Below are 19,744 nucleotides of genomic sequence, written 5' to 3'. Positions count from 1 at the left end.
ATATATCAGTAGGTCTACCATGTTTATGCTATGAAAGAGAGCTAGGTCTAAAATTAATACTGAAGTTTTGATGAGAGGGAAGAAAATAAAGTGCTAGTATTTCTTTCAATCAGCTAGTACAACTGGGACATTCCGTAGATCGGGTAGGGGTAGCAAAATGTCATAACCTCATTTCTTGTATCATTACTGATTCAGAGAGGCTGGGGGGAGGGATTTCTCAATTACCATCCAGCTAGTTAATAAATTTGGTCTGGATTTGAAAGGGCTGAATTCTATATTGTTTTAGACATGCCATAATTTGCCCTAATTAAGTCAAAGGCAACCCTAGCTTCCCTCAAATTGAACTTTCATCCCGAAAGGTCAAGGATGCCTCTGAACCTATGAAGAGGGGCACATTCATTTTCTCTGTTGGCAGCTTTTCTTTCTAAGTTCTTCTTCCTGGTAGACATTGAGGAGAAGATCGATTCTCACAGAGTTCACTAATAACATCCCAGTTGGCAAGATGACAAAAGGTTTTACGGTTCTTATCCCATTGGCCCTCCCTGGTGTTTCTACAACATTGGTCATTCCGTCTTCTGGATGCGGACTCCAAGGCTGTACTCATGTGTTCCCTCTCTCACTGTCTCTTCTCTGTGCTCCGTGTCTGCAGTGCCTCCCCCGTCCTCTATTTAAGTATTGCTACTTCCTAAGGTTTCCTCTAGCTCTCCACTCTGGGCCATCATTCTCATCTCTTTATCCTGCATACCGACAGCTCGCAGATTGCTATATCTAATCAAAACTTGCCCCGCAAGCTTCAAGTTCATTTCCACAACTAACACTTGGATCCTTCCAACAGAGCAAGTCCAGTTCATCATCTTATGCTAAACAACCTTCTATTCTAGTCTTTTCCCATTTGATGGAAGCACCGTCAGCCCGGCCACTAGAGCAAGCAATGTGGAGTTATCCTTCCCTTCTCTTTCATCTATTGCAAATTCTTGATGGTCCACCCTAAGTTTCTCTTGATTCTGTAATTTCTCTATTTCTCTTATTGCCATAAGTAACACAGACTTGGCAGAGGAAGCTTGAGTACTAAGCTTTTCTATAGGATGACCTGGGGAGTAATACCCAATATCCATATCAACATTGCATTGCTTATTGGGAATCTGTTCTCTGTTTATGTAGAGGTAGGAAGAATCTGGCGAAAGCTAATGAAATACAATTCCAGGCAATAATAGATTGTAACGAGTGACTTAACAAATGCATGACATATAGAAGATCCACTTTTGGGCTTGTGTATATATGGCCTGAGAAAACCTGGGTTCACTTTGGTAGATGTCTTTGATTGTGTGAGTTATAAAAACTTTTAAGAAAATTTATCTCTGCAATGGAGAAATGGAGTTTCAAAATAACTTTGATTGTGTAAGTTATAGAAGCTATTGAGGAGATTTATCTATGCCGTACAACATAGAGTTTCAAAACTGGAAGTCTTTGTAAATGGTATTTCTGATGATCTGGTTTACAAGAACTGTGGAAGTCCCATGCTGTAATTTATGTTCCCATGTGACCTGAATCAGGTCTCTGAGGATGACAGGTATTGGAAAGGACTCTCTATTCAGTGGTGCCTCCGATGAAATGATCCATCCTGCCTGTGTAAGTAGATTTATTTCCTGAGGGTGGTTTCTTCACCATGGGGTAGACATGGATTTGTTTTTCCTTTCAAAAAATATCCTTTGGCTTTTAAAGCATGCATCTTAGTGTTTCCATTGGCAGAGAGCTAAAATGTGACAGCATCAGAGGATAAAATAGGACATTATTTTTGCAGTTTTGAATTTTAGAGGCTGTGGTGATTGTTAAAAATGGAGAGGGGACAACCAAAAGCATGTTTATGAAGTGCTTACCATGTACTTAGCTCTGCCCACGGCCTGGGAGTTCCGGGAACCAACGTGCTTCGAAAGGGAGGCGATTTTAGTTTTTGCAGGGATGATGTACCAAATCCAGTCTGTGACCATTTTTCTTCTGAGAAGAATAAAGGATGTCTGATTTGGGCCAAATATAGTAGGCAAGATAGACTAGTGCGTGAATCTGAATAGTTGTGTTTGATAGCATCCTGAAGAGTTTGCAAAGTCAGAAGCTTTGGAAATGGTTCGTATCAAATCCGGAAATGAAACGTTTGGAAGTGTCATCTTAAAGTGGACAAAACGAAGGCCAGGATGTTAAGAGAATCGCATCTTAGTCCCACGTCTACCATGGACGGACATGGTGACAGGAGGCAAGCCTTCGGTTCCCTTCTTTGTGAAATGAGGCATTTTCCATGCCATTTTGAGTGACAGTAGTTTTTCTTCCATACAAAAGCTTATAGTGAAGTCTAATATGTAGAATAAGTATAGACAGAACAATTAATTCCCTTGCAAACCATGGAGAGGGGAGCCTGAGGGTGTGGCCAGCAAAACTTGGGCCCTGCCCCCGCCCCCCCATACCTTGCCCTTGCCACCAGGAAGCAGCTTGAGAAGCTGGTGGGGACATTTTGGAGAGACCATAGCTCTTGTTCCTTGAGTTCTAATTTTTTGTGACTAAACATGGAAATATGTCTTGCTTGATAGGACATCAGCAGGAGCAATGAATGAGGAATTAAAACAGGGATGGATTAGCACCAAAAGATTCTATTTGGAAGAAAAAAAAAAGCCTGGGATATTTTAACATAACCTCCGACGTTAGGAGAGGATCAGGGGGCAATTTGGAAATGAGCTTTAAGCTGGAAATGAACTTGGCACGCTCTGCCTTCCGTCTCCCTTTCGGGGCACCTCTCTGGGAGCACACGGCAGCTTCTGGTTTGCAAAGCGCTTTCACATGTGTTGACTTTTGGAATGTCCTCACCCATCCATACGGTCCTGGTGACGGCAGTTTTGTGACGGGCCCCCACATCCTTCAAAGGTTTCTTCCTCACAAAGAAGGGGGGGGGGGGAGAGTTAACTACCCGAAGAGGGAGGTCATTCTCTTTGAATCCTGATGTAAGAGAAAAATGAAGCTTTGACAGTGGTGACCTTCGACCGCTCCACAAGTGGTCCCGACTCAACTATCTCTTCTCCGGGTCAGGAACAGCTTGGTCTCACGTGTAGAATTGGCACACGTAGGGACTTCGTTTCATGGCCCAAGACTCAGGTTCTGTGACTTACGTATAGAACAGGTTCATTGATCTAAAGCCCACTCTCCTACTTCCTCCTCTTGAAATAGGGGGTCGTGAAGAAAGAGGGAGCCAGAGAGACTGGTCTGGGGAAGCACACGCCCCCTCCTCAGGGGCAGGGCACAGAGCAGCTTGACTAGCCGCTGTGAACAAAATCCCAACATGTAGCTTTCTGAAGGAAACTGCATATATTCAACAGTCATGTACTTTCTCTCGGTACCATCCTCCCTGAATAAAGCATGGTGGCAACTTTATAAAGACAGGAATAAATTTAAAACAGGAGAGGAGCTGACAATGCAATTGGAGTGGGAAATGCAAATTTGAGGAGAATGCTATATTGTTTTAAAAAACCCATAACATGTGAGGCCAGGTTGAGGTGTTTGTATATATTACTAGATATAGAAATTTATTTTCTAAGCATTCTATGTCCTTAAAAGGAGGCAAAATCGGCTACATGACAACTGCTTCTATTTACAAATGACAGTTACTCATATTTTAATTTTAACTATTTTTTGTCCCTACGTGACATTTTTTTAGTGTTTCGGTTTGTTCTGCTCCTTTGACCTAGCCTGGAAAATTTGAAGAACATTTCTTTCTTTCTTTTCTTTTTTTTCCCTCACTCTAATAAGCCTTTACAAGTTTTTTCCCCCCTAAACTCAAAGTAGAAAAATAGTATTTTTAAAATGCATGTGTAAAGGTCATTTTCATTTGCAATGATATAACATTCAGTGTTCAAGATAGTTTAACTTTAATTTTTTTTAACAAGTTGTTTACAGTAGAAATTACCTCTCATTTATCATATATAGAAGACTTGTAAATATATAGATTATGCATTTTATAGCCTAGACCCTAGACTTAGGCACCCGGAATCCATTGCTAACAAGCACAGTTTTTGAAAATGATACTCTAGAACTAATAGAACACTCATTGAATGTACCACGTATTTGGAGTCCACATATGCATCACCCTAGAGCAGTGGTCCCCACCCCCGGGCCGCAGACTGGTACCGGTCCGTGGGCCATTTGGTACCGGTCCACAGAGAAAGAATAAATAACTTACATTATTTCCATTTTATTTATATTTAAGTCTGAACGATGTTTTATTTTTAAAAAATGACCAGATTTCCTCTGTTTCATCCGTCTAAGACTCACTCTTGACGCTTGTCTCAGTCACGTGATACATTTATCTGTTCCACCCTAAAGGCCGGTCCATGAAAATATTTTCTGACATTAAACCGGTCCATGGCCCAAAAAAGGTTGGGGACCACTGCCCTAGAGGTATGTAGAGTTAATGCAGTTTCCAAAACCTGTTCTAGATCCATAGTCTGTGTTCTGTGACAATCCGAGGCTCAGAAGCTCATGTGGAATATTTTGTTATTTAATCTGCACATTAAGAATGAACGAAAGCAAGTCTTGCTAACTATCTCTTTGACAGCAAACAAATATAGGGCAATGAATCTTCTGTACCCTTATCTGTCTGGGTGTTTTAATCCAGAAGCAATTCAGAACTGAATTGGAAAGGTCCATGAAATCATAGACCGATTCCTGGAACATGGTATGGTGCAAATGAGGAAAAGAAGTGTAATGCTCAGCATTGTGTATCGATGTCTTTGGGATGTTTTACACAGAATTTAAATAAAATAGCTTTTCTTCCCAACACACTTTTTGTATCAAATCTACAAGCTGATTGTTTAATACACGTTATTTCCAACCAGCTCCTCTTTAAAAAGATAGTGTTTTTCCTATATGAAGGGTTCAGTAGCCCAGGGAGCTAACTCTTACCAAATGCTACTTAAATGTATCAGCGCATTTCAGCTGATACTGTTGTCAGCTTATATGTGCTCTATTGCAGTTAATGTCCACAGAAACCTTATGGGGTAGGGATCCTTATTACTGTCATTTGACAAAAGAGGAATCTGAGGACGTTAAGTAGTTTGCTGAAGGTCAAGCAGATAGCGACGGATGAGGATGGGATTTGAACCCAGATAGTTCCACTACAGAACCATCACACTCAAGTCCCATCAGCACCACGGCTCAGTTCACCGCATCTCATAGGTTAAGACCAGAGCGTGGGGACCTCTTTAGGAGTGATACAGAAAAAAACAAACACACACAATTTATTGAAACATTTTCCTCTTCTAGCACTCTCTTTTCTCTATCTCAAACAGTTAAGGCTTAAGAAGGAAAGAAAAAAAAGAATTATATAGGACGTACCCGAACAAAGAATCATCCTCTGGGAAGCAATTTTGATATTTATGAAAATGACTTTACATCTTCCAAGTTCTACAGAATCTGATGGTTTTCTGGAAATGAAGTTTTCTAGGTGGTCAGAGCTTATTCAACACCAAGTTTACCACTCACTGTACCATGACATGCTTCATCTTCTATTTTGGTCGTGATGATGAAACACTGAGCCACCATATCATAACAATACAATTAATGGATGTTGGGAAATTGTAGCGATCACAGAAGCATTTGAGCTTTTCTTTAGGGGTTTGAGATAGGTCAGGGAGATCCAGAAAACCACTGCTAATCCAGAAGATCCACTTGTGAACTGGATCTTAAAGGAACCAATACTTTAAGCGGGCAAGTCCCACTAGTCTCCCACGCCCTGGAGAATCTCATCTGCGCATGTCTCCAGGCTCTGGCTCCTACTGCTTTTCTTATGTGAAGGCTCTTCGGGGCTTTGGAACTGGAGCAGCTTTTCTGAAGTGCCTGCATCATGGACATGTGGCCCTAGATGGGACGTTGGGAACAAACTTATGGAACTGTTTGTCATTTTGCCAATGAGGAAGTCAAACAACCAGAAATGACAACTTTAATATCACAGAGCCTGTCAGTGATAAATCACGATGGAAAGCAGATTCTCTGGCTCTAAGTTCAGAGTTTTTCATCAACTGACTTGGCCTCCAAATCCATCACCGCCCTGGCCCTTAGATCTGTCAACACGAGTCAGTGGCACTCATCCTGCCTTTGTCAGCGCTCTGTGGCTGAGGCTGCCACCCTGACTCTAAGTTTTCTGACACTGCGACCGAATGATCAACATCCTACGGAACAAAATATAACTAAAGCACAACACCGACTATGACAAACAACACTCCTAGATAGTACCTTAACGTTCTCGCACCTTCTGTAACATTGGAAAAGACTGTTTATTGTTAAAGAAATATATAACCATATTCTAATTTGTACCCACATCTTTCAAAAGCATGGATGAAGGAAAACATTATATAAAAGAACTTCCCATTCTTTCCTATCAATTTCAATGTATGTTCTCAGGAAATATATTTTGTGCACAGAAAAGTTGGCATTAAACCAATGATATTCTCCAGGGATTTCTACTTTTCAAGATAAGAAAAAAAAACCCCACCAGATTGAGAAGTCCGTACGACCCTAAGCACTGACCTAATGTTCACTCTCGTTATTACCTCGCTCAGGTACGGTATCTTAACAGATAAGGGCACATACCAGGAGCAGCTGCAACAACAGCACCAGCAGAAGCAACATGTGTTGTTGGGCCTCTGGTTTCCAGGTGCTTGAGACACGGCAGGTGTTCCCTCATTCTGTGACTGCTGCCTTTTTCGCATTTCAGCTACTTCAGTACCGGATTGGCTGAAAGAAGAGAGAAAGCATACGGTCTGAAATACACCACAATAAAGATAAGTCGCCTGTACTGAAGGAAGCACGACTCGATTAGAGGGTGGGGCCGGGAAGGCAGGTTAGATGAGGTAAAGAAAAAATAGGCCTTGGCAGTCAGATGGAAACTTCTCCAGAAAAGTTTTAGAATCCCCAAAAATGTTGGGGACAAACTTCCATCCTTATCTGCTGCACAAAATTACAGTAGCAATATTGCCACGTAATCAAAATCAGTCGGTCAGGGGAGTGTAAGGCCTGAAAGTTTGTTTTTAACTTCCTTCTTTACTCAAGGATGATCGCACCTGCTTTCTTTTATGAACACCTTTAAATGATTCTAGGGGGCGTGTCCTCCTCGGTTCTGCATGGGGGTTTACAGGCAGGTTAATTGAGCTTCATAAATCATCATTGCGAGGTTTTTAACTGCATAACATTGTGAGGAAGATCCAGGTGTTTTTGGTGCTCTCTCGCCTTTTTAAAAACCACTCAATCTCCTTTTTGGCACTTTCTGTGCATCCTCCCTCCTGGGGGTTCATTTTGATAATATTGGCAAAATGCCTCATTCTTTGTTACATAACCTTGTTGCAAATTCATCGCCTCCTTTCCCTCTACCACACAAATTTGTTTTCATTTAGAAGAGAATTGTGAAGAGATAAAAAGTGACCCTAGCTTCAGGAGTGAGAGCATGTGAGGAAAGCCATCCAGACTGGACCTAGGCCAAGGGGCCCACAGGTTCAGTGACATGGGTCAGAGATGTGTCCAGAACCACTGCTGGATGCAAGGGGATCCTGAGATGTGGACAAAAGAGCTGCCCTGGGACTGAGGGCATTGAGGGACTAGGGCAGGGGTCCCCAAACTTTTTACACAGGGGGCCAGTTCACTGTCCCTCAGACCGTTGGAGGGCCGGACTATAAAAAAAACTATGAACAAATCCCTATGCACACTGCACATATCTTATTTTAAAGTAAAAAAACAAAACGGGAACAAATACAATATTTAAAATAAAGAACAAGTAAATTTAAATCAACAAACTGACCAGTATTTCAATGGGAACTATGCTCCTCTCACTGACCACCAATGAAAGAGGTGCCCCTTCCGGAAGTGCGGCGGGGGCCAGATAAATGGCCTCAGGGGGCCACATTCAGTCCGCGGGCTGTAGTTTGGGGACCCCTGGACTAGGGAAGACAAGTGAGAAGGGTCGCATTATGAAGAGAGAGAGCGAGAAATACATCTCTCTCTCCTTGTGTTGTGTGGATCTCACTACTCTATCTCAATACTCTATCTCTATCTCAATACTAACAGATAGAGAGCCAACTCCACAGCCAGGAGATGAATACACTCCTGATCAAATGCAAAACACAGAGTCATCTAACGTTAGTCTAATAAGCATACGTCTACAGTAAACAATGCGAGGGAGGAGGGAATACGAGAACATTCATCTTATTCATATAAGAGAACAAGGAATTATAAAACCAAATACGGGCACACACGGAACAAGGACAGACCGAATGAGAAACAGAAATGTAAAGACAAAGGCACACAGCCATTGAAGAGAATCAGATGAAATAACATCTTCCCAAACCAATCCCAAAGACACTGAGTGCCAAAGGGCTGTGCTGAGAATTCAGCAAGAAGATGAAAGGAGACAAGGATATCAGTGACACTGAAAGGCTCCAACACACGTCCAACGAGGCTTTCATCATAAAGGAGAAATAACGGGTTATCGGGGAGGTATTATTATTATTATCAGGGAAGTTGGCCGAGCTCCTTCCAGAATCGGAAGAAAACAAAACGAAACAAAGCCTCAAGTGAAAAGAGCATGTGACATACCGCACAGAATTAACAAAGTAAAACTAAAAGTAGATCCTCACTTTTACGCATGATATTAAAACCACCGAACTCCAACATAAAGAGAGAAGCCGCGTTATTGCTTACAGAGGAGTTGCATGTACTGACAGTGGCCTTTGTGAGCAATGTTAGAGGCCAGGAAACCCCGGGCCTGGGAGCAATGTTTTCCACCTGCCACAGGAGAAAAGCGATCACCTACAATGTTATCTTTAGCTGAAAACAAATTCAAGAGCGAAGATGATTTATGGCCTATAAACTGACTTCATTACTCTAATCCTTGCTGAAATCTACTTTGGTCAGAAGAAAACAAAATCCGAGGGGAAGGGAGGAGGGGACTATAAGCAGCAATTGCACTGGATTTGATCAAATATGATGCTGGACTTCGTTAATGACTAGCTAACATAAAACCCTATGCTTCTCTGTTTAGAAACCCTGCAAATACATTTGACTACATACATTAGGAAAAGAGGACAGTTGCTCTATCCCTCCACTGACACTGTTTTTGTGTACCTCACAATGTCCCCGTGTTGTTCAATCTGAGTCATTTTATTGTAACTTTCTAGGCCTCTCGGCATTTGACGCTGTGCTCATTGCATCTCCTTTGAAACACTCTCTTCTCTCCGCTCCCTGGGTGCCAGCCACAGGCAGCTGTGCGCCTTCCTTCTCACCAGTCACTTCTCAGCCTTCGTTCTTCCTTCCTGCTTATCTCCCAACCTTCCAAATTTTGGATGGCCACTGTACCCCATCCTGAGAATTCTATTCTCTGTCATTTATTAAACTCCCTGCACTGTCTACTGGACTTACCAGTTGTCTGTGCACAATCCTCGAATTTGCAACCCAATAAAGGGGATATTTTTCTGAATTCAGGACTCATATATTGAACTCCTTACCTGACATCGCCATTTGGTTTTCTCAACTGGTCATCTCAAATAGACCACGTTCTAATCTGACTCTCATGCCCCTCAAACCTGTTCCTCCCACAGTTTCCTCACGTTCAGTAAGTGGGAAACCTCATCTTTCTAAGTATTCAGACCAAAAGCACTTTGGAGTCATCCTGAACTTCTCTATTTCAATTCAGACCCTGCATCAGCAGACGAGCAAATGTGAGACCTCTTATCCTCCACTTCCCTCTATCACTCCCTCCTCTCTCTTCCTTTTCCTGGTTCATGCTGTTAAAGTGAATCTTCTAAAACATTAGTAGGTGATTTCAGCCAAAAAAATCTTCCACCCGAATCCACCCTGAACCTTCCAGTGTCTTCTCATTTTACTCAAAGTAGAAGCCGGTGTGTTTGCAGTGCGGTCCCTCATCATGCGTCCGGGTGCACCTGCTCTTCTCTCCTGCTTACGCCCTCTGTTTAACCGCGATGGCCTCTTCGCTCTCCTCAGCGAGCACCTCAGCATGCCGGCAGCACCATCTGTCAGTGATTTGCACTTACCGTTCCACACTCAGGGCTTGACACCTTCATGTCTTGTCTTATATGTTACGTTCTCAGTGAAATCTTCCGGCTACCTTATTTAGAACCACAACTGCCTCCCTCCATTCTCAGCATGGCCTATCACCCTTTCTTACTTAATTTGCCTTCATATTACATATCATCACTGGAAATACTATAAGTTTTATGCATTTGTGTGTCGAACCAACTAGAAATCAAGTTCCATACTGGTAGAGATTTTTGCCTGTTTTTTCTTTCTTTCTTTTTTTTTCTTCCAGAAACATACACACACACACACAGTGTACCAGAGGTCTTAATCTATCTCGCAAACGTTCACAGAAAATTCAATAACCTTCTTGAGAATGAAATACCTTAATTTTCTTACTGTTAAATATTCAATTTTGAAGAATTCAGAGGGAAATGCCATCTTGGGTATCCATGTATTCAGGCAATCTCTAGAGATGTGGTTTAAAATACTGTAAAGGGTCCAAATATCATAGGTTAGATTTCCAAGACCTTTCACTGTTTTCTAAGTCTTTCTGCTTTTCCAAAACTGATAATCTTACTACCCCAGCATCTCGACCATTAATAATAATGTAGGTACCAATGTGTACTTCTTAACTCCTTCACCTTTTCAGTGCAGCCCCCAGCTCCCTAAACCCCTCCCACCTTGCAACTATTAGTTTGTTCTCTGGATCCCTTTGCAAACTATATGAATATCTAACCACTATGCTGTACACCCCAAACTCATATAAAATAATACTGAATATCAACCATAACTGACAAATTAAAAAAAAAGAAAGATGTAGAAGCATTCATTTTCTTCCAAATTAAGAAATATAAAACAATTATTCCTACATGTATACATTGCAATATAACAGAATATTATTCAACCAAGAGAAAGAAGGATATCTTGTTGTTTTCACAACATGGATGCAGCTTAAGGGCATTATGCTGAGTGAGATAAAGCAGACAGAGAAAGAGAAGTACTGTACAATCTCACTTAGAAGTGGGATTTTTTTTTAAAAAAGCTGACCTAGTAGAAACATGGAGTCGAGTGGTGGTTACCAGGCCCTGGGGCGTGCAGGAAATGGGGAGGATGCAGGTCAAAGGGCACGACATTGCAGTTAGAAGATGACTAGGTTCTGGAGATGGAATGCACAGCTCTGTGGCTGTAGTTAATAATACCGTATTACATACTTCAAAGTTGCTAAGGAACTGGATCTGAAATAGTCTCCTGACGAAGAAGAAGTCATAAATATGTGATGCAATGGAGGTGTTATCTAAGCTACAGTGGTAATCATATTGCAATATATAAATGTATTAAACCAACATATGGTACACCTTAAGTTTGCACAACGTTCTATCGTATCTCAGTTAAAAATCTTTATAGTTTGTGCAATGAGTAAAATAAAACAAGCTAAAATTTAAAAGAATAAATACAGGATATGAACCTGGACCTAAATAAAACTGCATAAAACCAGGATAAGCAAAATATGGTTAACAGTAGCACATGAAAAATTCTAGGTTATTTACTGGACAATAAAGTCAGCATTAATCAATAGTACAATATAAATAAAATAGTTAATGAAAATTTAGAATGCACCTGATCAGGCGGTGGTGCAGTGGATAGAGCATCAGTCTGGGATGTGGAGGATCTGGGTTCAAGACCCCGAGGTCGCCAGCTTGAGCGCAGGCTCATCTGGTTTGAGCAAAAGCTCACCAGCTTGGACCCAAGGTCGCTGGCTCAAGCAAGGGGTTACTCAGTCTGCTGAAGGCCCGCGGTCAAGGCACATATGAGAAAGCAATCAATGAACAACTAAGGTGTCCCAACGAAAAACTGATGATTGATGCTTCTCATCTCTCTCCATTCCTGTCTGTCCCTGTCTGTCCCTCTCTCTGACTCTCTCTCTGTCTCTGTAAAAAAAAAAAAAAAAAATTAGAATGCATAGAATGCATTACTACTATTTTTTTTTTTTTCTGAAAAGGGCTGGTGACAGGTCTTCTCTGGGATGGTTAAATGGTTATATTTCACTCTGGTCACCACAATTTAAGAAAAAAATTGAAATGTATTCAGAAGACTAGAACAAAGTGTGTTAATAAAACCAAATATATCTCATAAGAATACTACTTTTAGAACAAAGATGTGAGGTCTAAAGAAGACTCCGATAATCAGAATAATAATTTTCTAATATTTGAAGTGAGGCCATTTACAAGAGAATATATGTAGATCTGTTTTGTAAGGTCCTAAATGTTAGAAGATGGGTTGATGAATAGGAGCAATTGAGGGAGAGATTCTTGCTTCTATGTACAGAAAGTTTCTGATACTCAGGTGAGACCGTGATTTACCTGTGAGGTTAGCATCAAGCCAAGCATCCTCGGACATTCAAGTCAAGACTAGACAACACTTCGAAAGAGGTTGATTTATAATGGCCTCAAGTTCACATGGATGGTTATACTGAGAAAAACTCTCTTAGTTCTGAGGTTATTGGTTTTGAGCTGGGATGCCCAAGCTAACTGTTCTCTCTTCAAAATACAGTTGGGAAGGAAATGGGAAAGCCATGTTTTTATCTATTTCTACATTCTTGTAGATCATATTATCAATTCCTGAGCACTGAAAAATGGTATTCCTCATTTGTTTTGTTATATATATTATTTCCCAATAGAACTGTAAAAATTTTGATGTGAAAGAGAGAGAAAAATATATCTTATACATTGGTTTTCCTGTCATGCACCAGTGTTTTCTATCAATAATAGATGCACAGTAAGTATTGACTATTGAGTGTGAATATGAAAATCTCCTCTGATTATTAAAAACATCTACTTTCCCAAGGCAGAGATTTGTAAATTTTAATACTATTCTTGTAGCTCTAAGGCACACTGTCAAGTTTGAACAGCATCCCAGATTGAGGGTGGAGATAAATTCACATCTAGGAACTGAAGCTGGAATGGTCAATGGAATAAACACTCACATTTTATCTTAAAAATCCATATAAAATTTGTTTGGTATTTAATATTATAATGCATAGATATAAGAAAAATTGTCTTATATTTCCTAACTTCCTTAGAAAAAGAATGCTTCTACATCTTTTTTTTTTTTAATTTATCAATTTCAGTTGACATTCAATATTACTTTATATGAGTTTCAGGTGTACAGCATAGTATTTAGATGTTTACATAATTTTCTAAGTCATCCAGAGAACAAACTAATGGTTTCCAGATAGGAGAGGGTTTAGGGGGCTGAGTGAAAAAGGTGAAGGGATTAAGAAGTATAAATTGGTACCTACATCTTTCTTAATGGTCAAGATGCTGGTGTAGTGAGATGATGGATTTTGGAAAATTAGCTGAAATGGAAAACAACTGACTTTGCACAACAAAATGAGTGAGTTCTCATTTTACCCTTGGTGCATTTTTAGAAGTCACTTACAAATACACAAATGGCACTTCCCTCTCAGCTGCTCTATGGTATGCTGATTAAACAAGCTCTGGAATCAGGCTGTCTGTGTCCAAATCTTGCCTCTGCCCTCCATTGGATGACCTGTGGTTAGTCACTTAACCATTTTGTGTCCCAGTTTCCTCATCTGCAGATAATTATTGATAATAATAAAGGTTAAATGGATTGAACATGTAAAAATACTCAGAACAAGTCTTTGTCCATATAAACAGTAAGCACTCAATAAGCGAGAGCTCTCTCAAGGTAATACTGGAGAAAGTTGTCATAATGTTGCTAAAAAGTTGGTGTGGTACAATGATTTCAGGCTAAGATGTTGAGGATTCCCACAGGTGTCTTTTCACTGAGAGATCATTTCACTTCATAGTGGTTGGGTTTTTATTTACATTGGGTGAAATAGTCCTATCTCAGGGATCTACACAAAAGCTTCCTCGGTAAAGGAAGAAGACAAATGGTTTGGTTTTTTATTTCACCATGAACACTGTAATTTTTATAACATGTAAATGAACTGAGCTCCAAGTGACTCATAGTACCCACAATCAACTCTTTATCTAACAAATTCATTGTAATGGCAGCCATCTTGTCATGTTGAGTGAAAGCATCCAGCTTTGCTATATAGTTGTTGATTCAGTGGTTAGCCCCCCTAAAAGCTATTTGATAAATAAGCCAAATCTGTGAAGCCTTCGTTAACAATAGGATGGACAAGGAAACAATTCATCACATACAGATATTTATTCCTAGTGGGGATGTATTTTCCCTGTGAAGTACAACAATTCACTTTTCAATTTAAAATTTCTAGTAACTACCCCGCTTCAGCTAAGCAAGCAAATCTCTACATAATGGAGCAAGCTTTCAACATCACTTCTTGTCACATAGGATATTTGTGTAAAAAGAGTTATAGCCAGCCCTGGCCGGTTGGCTCAGTGGTAGAGCGTCGGCCTGGCATGCAGAAGTCCCAGGTTCGATTCCCGGCCAGGGCACACAGGAGAAGCACCCATCTGCTTCTCCACCCCTCCCCCTCTCCTTCCTCTCTGTTTCTCTCTTCCTCTCCCGCAGCGAGGCTCCATTGAAGCAAAGATGGCCCGGGCGCTGGGGATGGCTCCTTGGCCTCTGCCCCAGGCGCTAGAGTGGCTCTGGTCGCAACAGAGCGACGCCTCGGAGGGGCAGAGCATCGCCCCCAGGTGGGCAGAGCGTCGCCCCCTGGTGGGCGTGCCGGATGGATCCCTGTCGGGCGCATGCGGGAGTCTGTCTGACTGTCTCTCCCCGTTTCCAGCTTCGGAAAAATACAAAAAAAAAAAAAAAAAAAAAAGAGTTATAGCCAAGTCAGTTTTCTCTTTTCTTTTTCTTTCTTTTTTTTTTTTTTGATGAGGGGAGTATTTTGTATGTGTGCTATTTTCAAACTGTGATACAGTAGTCCCCCCACTTTATCTACAACTTCACTTCCACAGTTTCAGTTACCCATGGCCAACCATGGTCTGAAAATATTGAATGGAAAATTCCAGAAACACACAGTTCATTAGCTTTACAGTGTGTGCTGTTATGAGTAGCTCACGTCATGTCATCGTGTCGGCACTGTGGCATCTCACATCATCCCAAGAAGGAGGGTGAGTCCAGCACAGTAAGATCTTTTGAGAGAAAGAGAAAGGCAGAGACCATATTCACATCACTGTTACTATGATATCTTCTTAAAATTGTTCTATATCATTATTAGTTATTATTGTTCATCTCTTACCATGCCGCACTTAAAAATTAAACTTTACCATAGGTATGTATAAGAAAAAGATATTCTATACAGGGTCTTATGCTGTGCAGTTTCAGCATCCCCTGGGGATCTTAGCGTGCATTATTCCCCATGGACAAGGGGGACTACTGTACTCCCTGCCTTTCAGTGCTCATCTTACTCCTGTCCCCTCTCTTCTCTTCATTCTTTCCACTGGGGCAGAAATAGATGCATTCTTCTCAGTACTACACAGTATTGTGCACCTACCACTTTGTAATCTGCATACAAGCCTGCTTAAACTCCTGGACTTGGACCTCCTAGGGGCTACTTGCTTTTGGAATCCCAAGACGCTGGTGGAGGTGCTTCCTCCCGGCAGTCTTTGCAGCCGGTGGGGAGGTCCCTGGCACTGTTCTACTCTCTGTGACCTGTAATTCCACCTTGTTTCATAGCTGTGCCGTGTGCATTTTTCCTTCCAAACTCTGAGCTCTTGCAGTGCAGAGGCTGAGCCGTTCTTCCTACCTCTCTCTGTATACATGGAAAAGTAATTATGTGCCTCAATTAAGCTCCCACCAAGAAGGGATATTTTGTGAGCTTGGAGCAAGTATTCCACTCCACTCCAGAGAACTGTTCCTCTATTTTGCTCAGAGGAAAAAATTTAATTTAATGAGGAGAAATGTCTCTCCTAAAGTTTATCCCTTTTTTTTTTTCCTTCTGAAAATGTTGGTATCTACTAATGCTTTTGCATTTTGGAAGCTAACACAAACCAGTATTTAATTGTACACCTACATTAAAAATTAGTTATTTCGATGTTAGTGTCATCCAAATGATATCTGTAAAAAGCACCATACTTCCAGGAACTTCGCACATAAACAGGATTGAGAACCAGTGAGTCCAGTCAACGTGCGTTAAACAACTGAAACGAGAGAAACGGAAGGCTTCCTTCTGGCACAGGCTTCCTAAAAGACTCCAGGTTTACACATTTAAAGTGAAGGGGAAGGCCATTCAATTACTAAGCAATTTTAGAAAATCAAGAAGACCAATACAGATAAAGTAGAGCTTTTAAAAGTCCAATTTTTATCTGACTTATTTGGGCTTTGCTTTAGTTTAGAAAGCAGCATTAGCTTAGGGTAAATCTTTTAGAAATTGGACCCAAAACACCTTGCAGTAAGAGCAATCTCTGTCATAAACACTGAATGATGACAGTGACGATCCTTAGCATTCCCTATTACTCTCATTGTGACATTCTAGAAAAGGCGCTCATTGACATAGAGTAATAGGTGTTTACTTAAGAAAGCACAGACTGAACTTGCATCTTTGTGATGTATTCATTTTCAGATTTATCAAACTGCCTTTTAGAAATCAGATATGCTCATTATTTCAACTCACATAAAGATAAGCAAGTTCATATAAGGAAAGGAAAAGAAAAGGACAAAATGAGAAAAGAAAAAAGAAAATTAGTAGAGAAAAAACCCATAGTATCTGAAACAGGGATTCGTACACGTATTTAAGACAGTTACAGAAACAGGGATAATTGCTGTGGAAATTTAATACAGAAAAATGTTTATACAAACATGTGAAATGGGAATAATGAGATTAATATTGTGTGGAAGCATCCCCAGAGGAGCTAAAACACAAACTGCATCCCATTTATGTTCACGTTGATGGTAATATCCCTGTATTCTCTTCAGATCTTTTTCTACAACTGAGTCAATGCAGGTCACGGCTGATGGGCTCCCACCCTTCATACTCTCTATCTGGAAGCCCAGATTTACACCACCATCTCTCGATGTATTCCAATAGCCCAGTGAGTGTATTACGGATTGTTTCCAAAGCTACATTCTGTGTATTTTGTCTTCACTATTAGACATCTAAGGAACATTTAAAGATACAATCAAGTAACCAGAAAACTGTTTCAAAAGCCTGTGCTCTACTCACGATAAAAAACTATCAAAGAGGATTTATGGTCATTTTTCCCTGGAGTACATTATTATGGCTGTTTAATCAAATTTATTACTTCCCTTCAATCTGCCTATAACATGAGTATTTTCAGCAAACTGGCCCACATTACAAAGTTAATAGCCGCTCCATCTTTTTCCTTTTTTCATAAACACACCAAAGGGCAGGCAGAACGCGAGCGATGCAGTCCATTCAATCAGCACTCCTCACTCACACAGCAAAACATTTTTACTCATTCCAGGAAGAGAGGACAACAGTTATTAGCAAGGCTATGTGTGACAATAAAGGAATACAGGCTCTACCCAGAAGCCCCTGACACAGCCGTTCACAACACTCATGAAGTATTATTCGAAATCTAGAAAAGAGCTAAGAAGTAAACAGGTTTTTGAGGGGGGGAAAGGGGCAGTTTGGGGAGGCATAATTATTCTCCACCCTTATGTATTCAATGGAATAGCATTGGCAATATAAGGAACCCTGTTGGTTTGTGTTTTTTGTAAAGAGTAACTCTTGGGGGGGGGGGGTGTGGGTATTGGCAGTAATATCCAGAACATAACCAAGTGAAATGGGCACAGTTCCACAGTTGTTGTGAGATATTAAATGATAATTCTCTTCATACACAGATATATGTGTATATACATATTTGTATATTTATGGCACTGTATATACATAGTATATATATGTGTGTGTATTCGGTATGTATATACTATATATATGTATGTGTGTGTATATATATATAGAGAGAGAGAGAGAGAGAGAAAGAAACTAAACACAATGATGGACACATAGTAAGTACTCGTTTATCATCCACTGGTCCCATTGTCATCATGATTCCTACTTCATCTATAGCACTTTCCCACCTCACTAATCCTCTGTATTCACCACACTGTTGTGGAGAAGGAGCAGGGTTTGTTTTGTCTTTTTGTTTGTTTTTAAATTTCCAATCAGCCATGGAGCAATAATTTGGTTAAATACAATAAAAATAAATAACAAAATGAAAAGAACCCATAGAATATACAAGACCCAATTAGTTTTCATTATTAGATTTAATACACCTAAAAGATTACTGTCAAATTGCTGTAAACATTTCCAACTGCATACTCTCAATTTCATTACTTAGTTTTCCATGGACCAATAACAAATGTTTTCCCAATCAGCATATGGGCCACATATAATCACACAATGAATAGCAATGTTCTAATACTTATTTATCCATACCAAATGTCAGAACCATCATTATTAAGGAGATTACACTCCAATATAGTAGTTGAGATTCAAATTATGGCTCTGCCTCTTACTCTTTGGATAAGTTACCTAACCATTTTGAGCTCGAGGTCATGCAATTATAAAATCAAGATAATAGCATTACCCAATTCACCAGGATTTGTGAAGACTAAAGGAAAAGATCCTTGTAATAAGCACATGGCTGGGCCCATGGCAAACTCTCAATTTAGGTTAATTATACTTATTTTTATGTTTTTGTTCTTTCCATACAAGTGAAAATAAGGGATCTATAGAATTATTTGTATCTTCAGCATCTAAGGTAGTGCCCTACTGTCAAGAGCTACTCAGTTTATGCTGATGATACTGATTTGTCACATAGAGATAGAGATAGTAGTATACTTAGGAGTGTGAAAAAGTTTAAGCAATGCATATACTGTTGGAAAAATGCCTTGCATTGCTCTATTCTGTATGATTCATAAACCATTTAAATATTAAAAAATAAAACAAACTTCAGTTATAAGTCTCAGCAGAAGTCAGCCTCAAAACAAAGGCTTCTGACATTGTGTTACCAGATGAGGAAAAAATAGATCATATAACTAAACAGAAGTGGGATGCAGATATCATCAGAATGTATACATTTTTACCAAGGATGAACGTACATTGGCACATCAGAAATACCCAAAGCCCACAGTTTACCTTAGGGTTCACTCTTGGTGTTGGATACTCTATAGGTGGGGACAAATGTACAATGACATGTATCCATCATTATAATGTCATAAGATTATATTCACTGCCCTAACAGTCCTGTGTGTTCTGCCTGTTCATTTCCGCACACCCTCCACCACTGGCAACCACTGATCTTTTGTGTCCATAGTTTTGTCCTTTTGAGGATGTCAGACAGTTGGAATCATACAGTAGGTAGCCTTTCCAGATTGGTTTCTTCTACTTAGTGAGTTTCTTCAAGTTAGTGACATACATTTAAGGTTTCTCTATGTCTTTTCATGGCTTGATAGAACATTTTTTAGAGCTGAATAATATTCCATTCTCTGGATGTGTACTATGGTTTCCTTATCTATTTGCCTCATGAAGGACATTTTGGTTACTTCCAAGTTTTTGCAATTATCTTTTTTAGCATTTTTTTAATTTTAATTTTAATTTTTTAATTTATTGTTTACATAGATTCTAGTGTCACCCCGATTGCATTCCCTCCATATTCCCCTGAACATATCCCTTGCTTCCCTCCCAACAGCTTCCTCCTCCTTTCCTCAGGTTTAATTCCGTTTCTCAGTTCACATTGTTCATTGGATTCCTCAAATGAGTGAG

The 19,744-nt window shown here is 40.1% G+C and overlaps 1 protein-coding gene across 3 annotated transcripts in view; it reads right to left on the bottom strand.

Annotated features, from left to right (window-relative positions):
• The window catches only part of RGS17 (regulator of G protein signaling 17), a 95,823-nt gene that overhangs the window by 28,688 nt on the left and 47,391 nt on the right, over nucleotides 1-19,744 (bottom strand). For 2 of the 3 annotated variants that reach the window (XM_066372964.1, XM_066372965.1), the window contains one exon: nucleotides 6,628-6,771. In XM_066372964.1, coding sequence (XP_066229061.1) covers nucleotides 6,628-6,771 — 144 coding nt within the window. Of the gene's footprint in view, nucleotides 1-6,627; nucleotides 6,772-15,076; nucleotides 15,150-19,744 lie in introns of all 3 variants that reach the window. The other variant, XM_066372963.1, reaches the window with a different exon arrangement.

The sequence above is a fragment of the Saccopteryx leptura genome, chromosome 3 (genome assembly GCF_036850995.1).
Source record: "Saccopteryx leptura isolate mSacLep1 chromosome 3, mSacLep1_pri_phased_curated, whole genome shotgun sequence".
NCBI classification, from domain to species: Eukaryota; Metazoa; Chordata; class Mammalia; order Chiroptera; family Emballonuridae; genus Saccopteryx; species Saccopteryx leptura.
The sequence above is the reverse complement of the archived record's forward strand: the minus strand, read 5'-3'. Positions and strand labels throughout refer to the sequence as shown.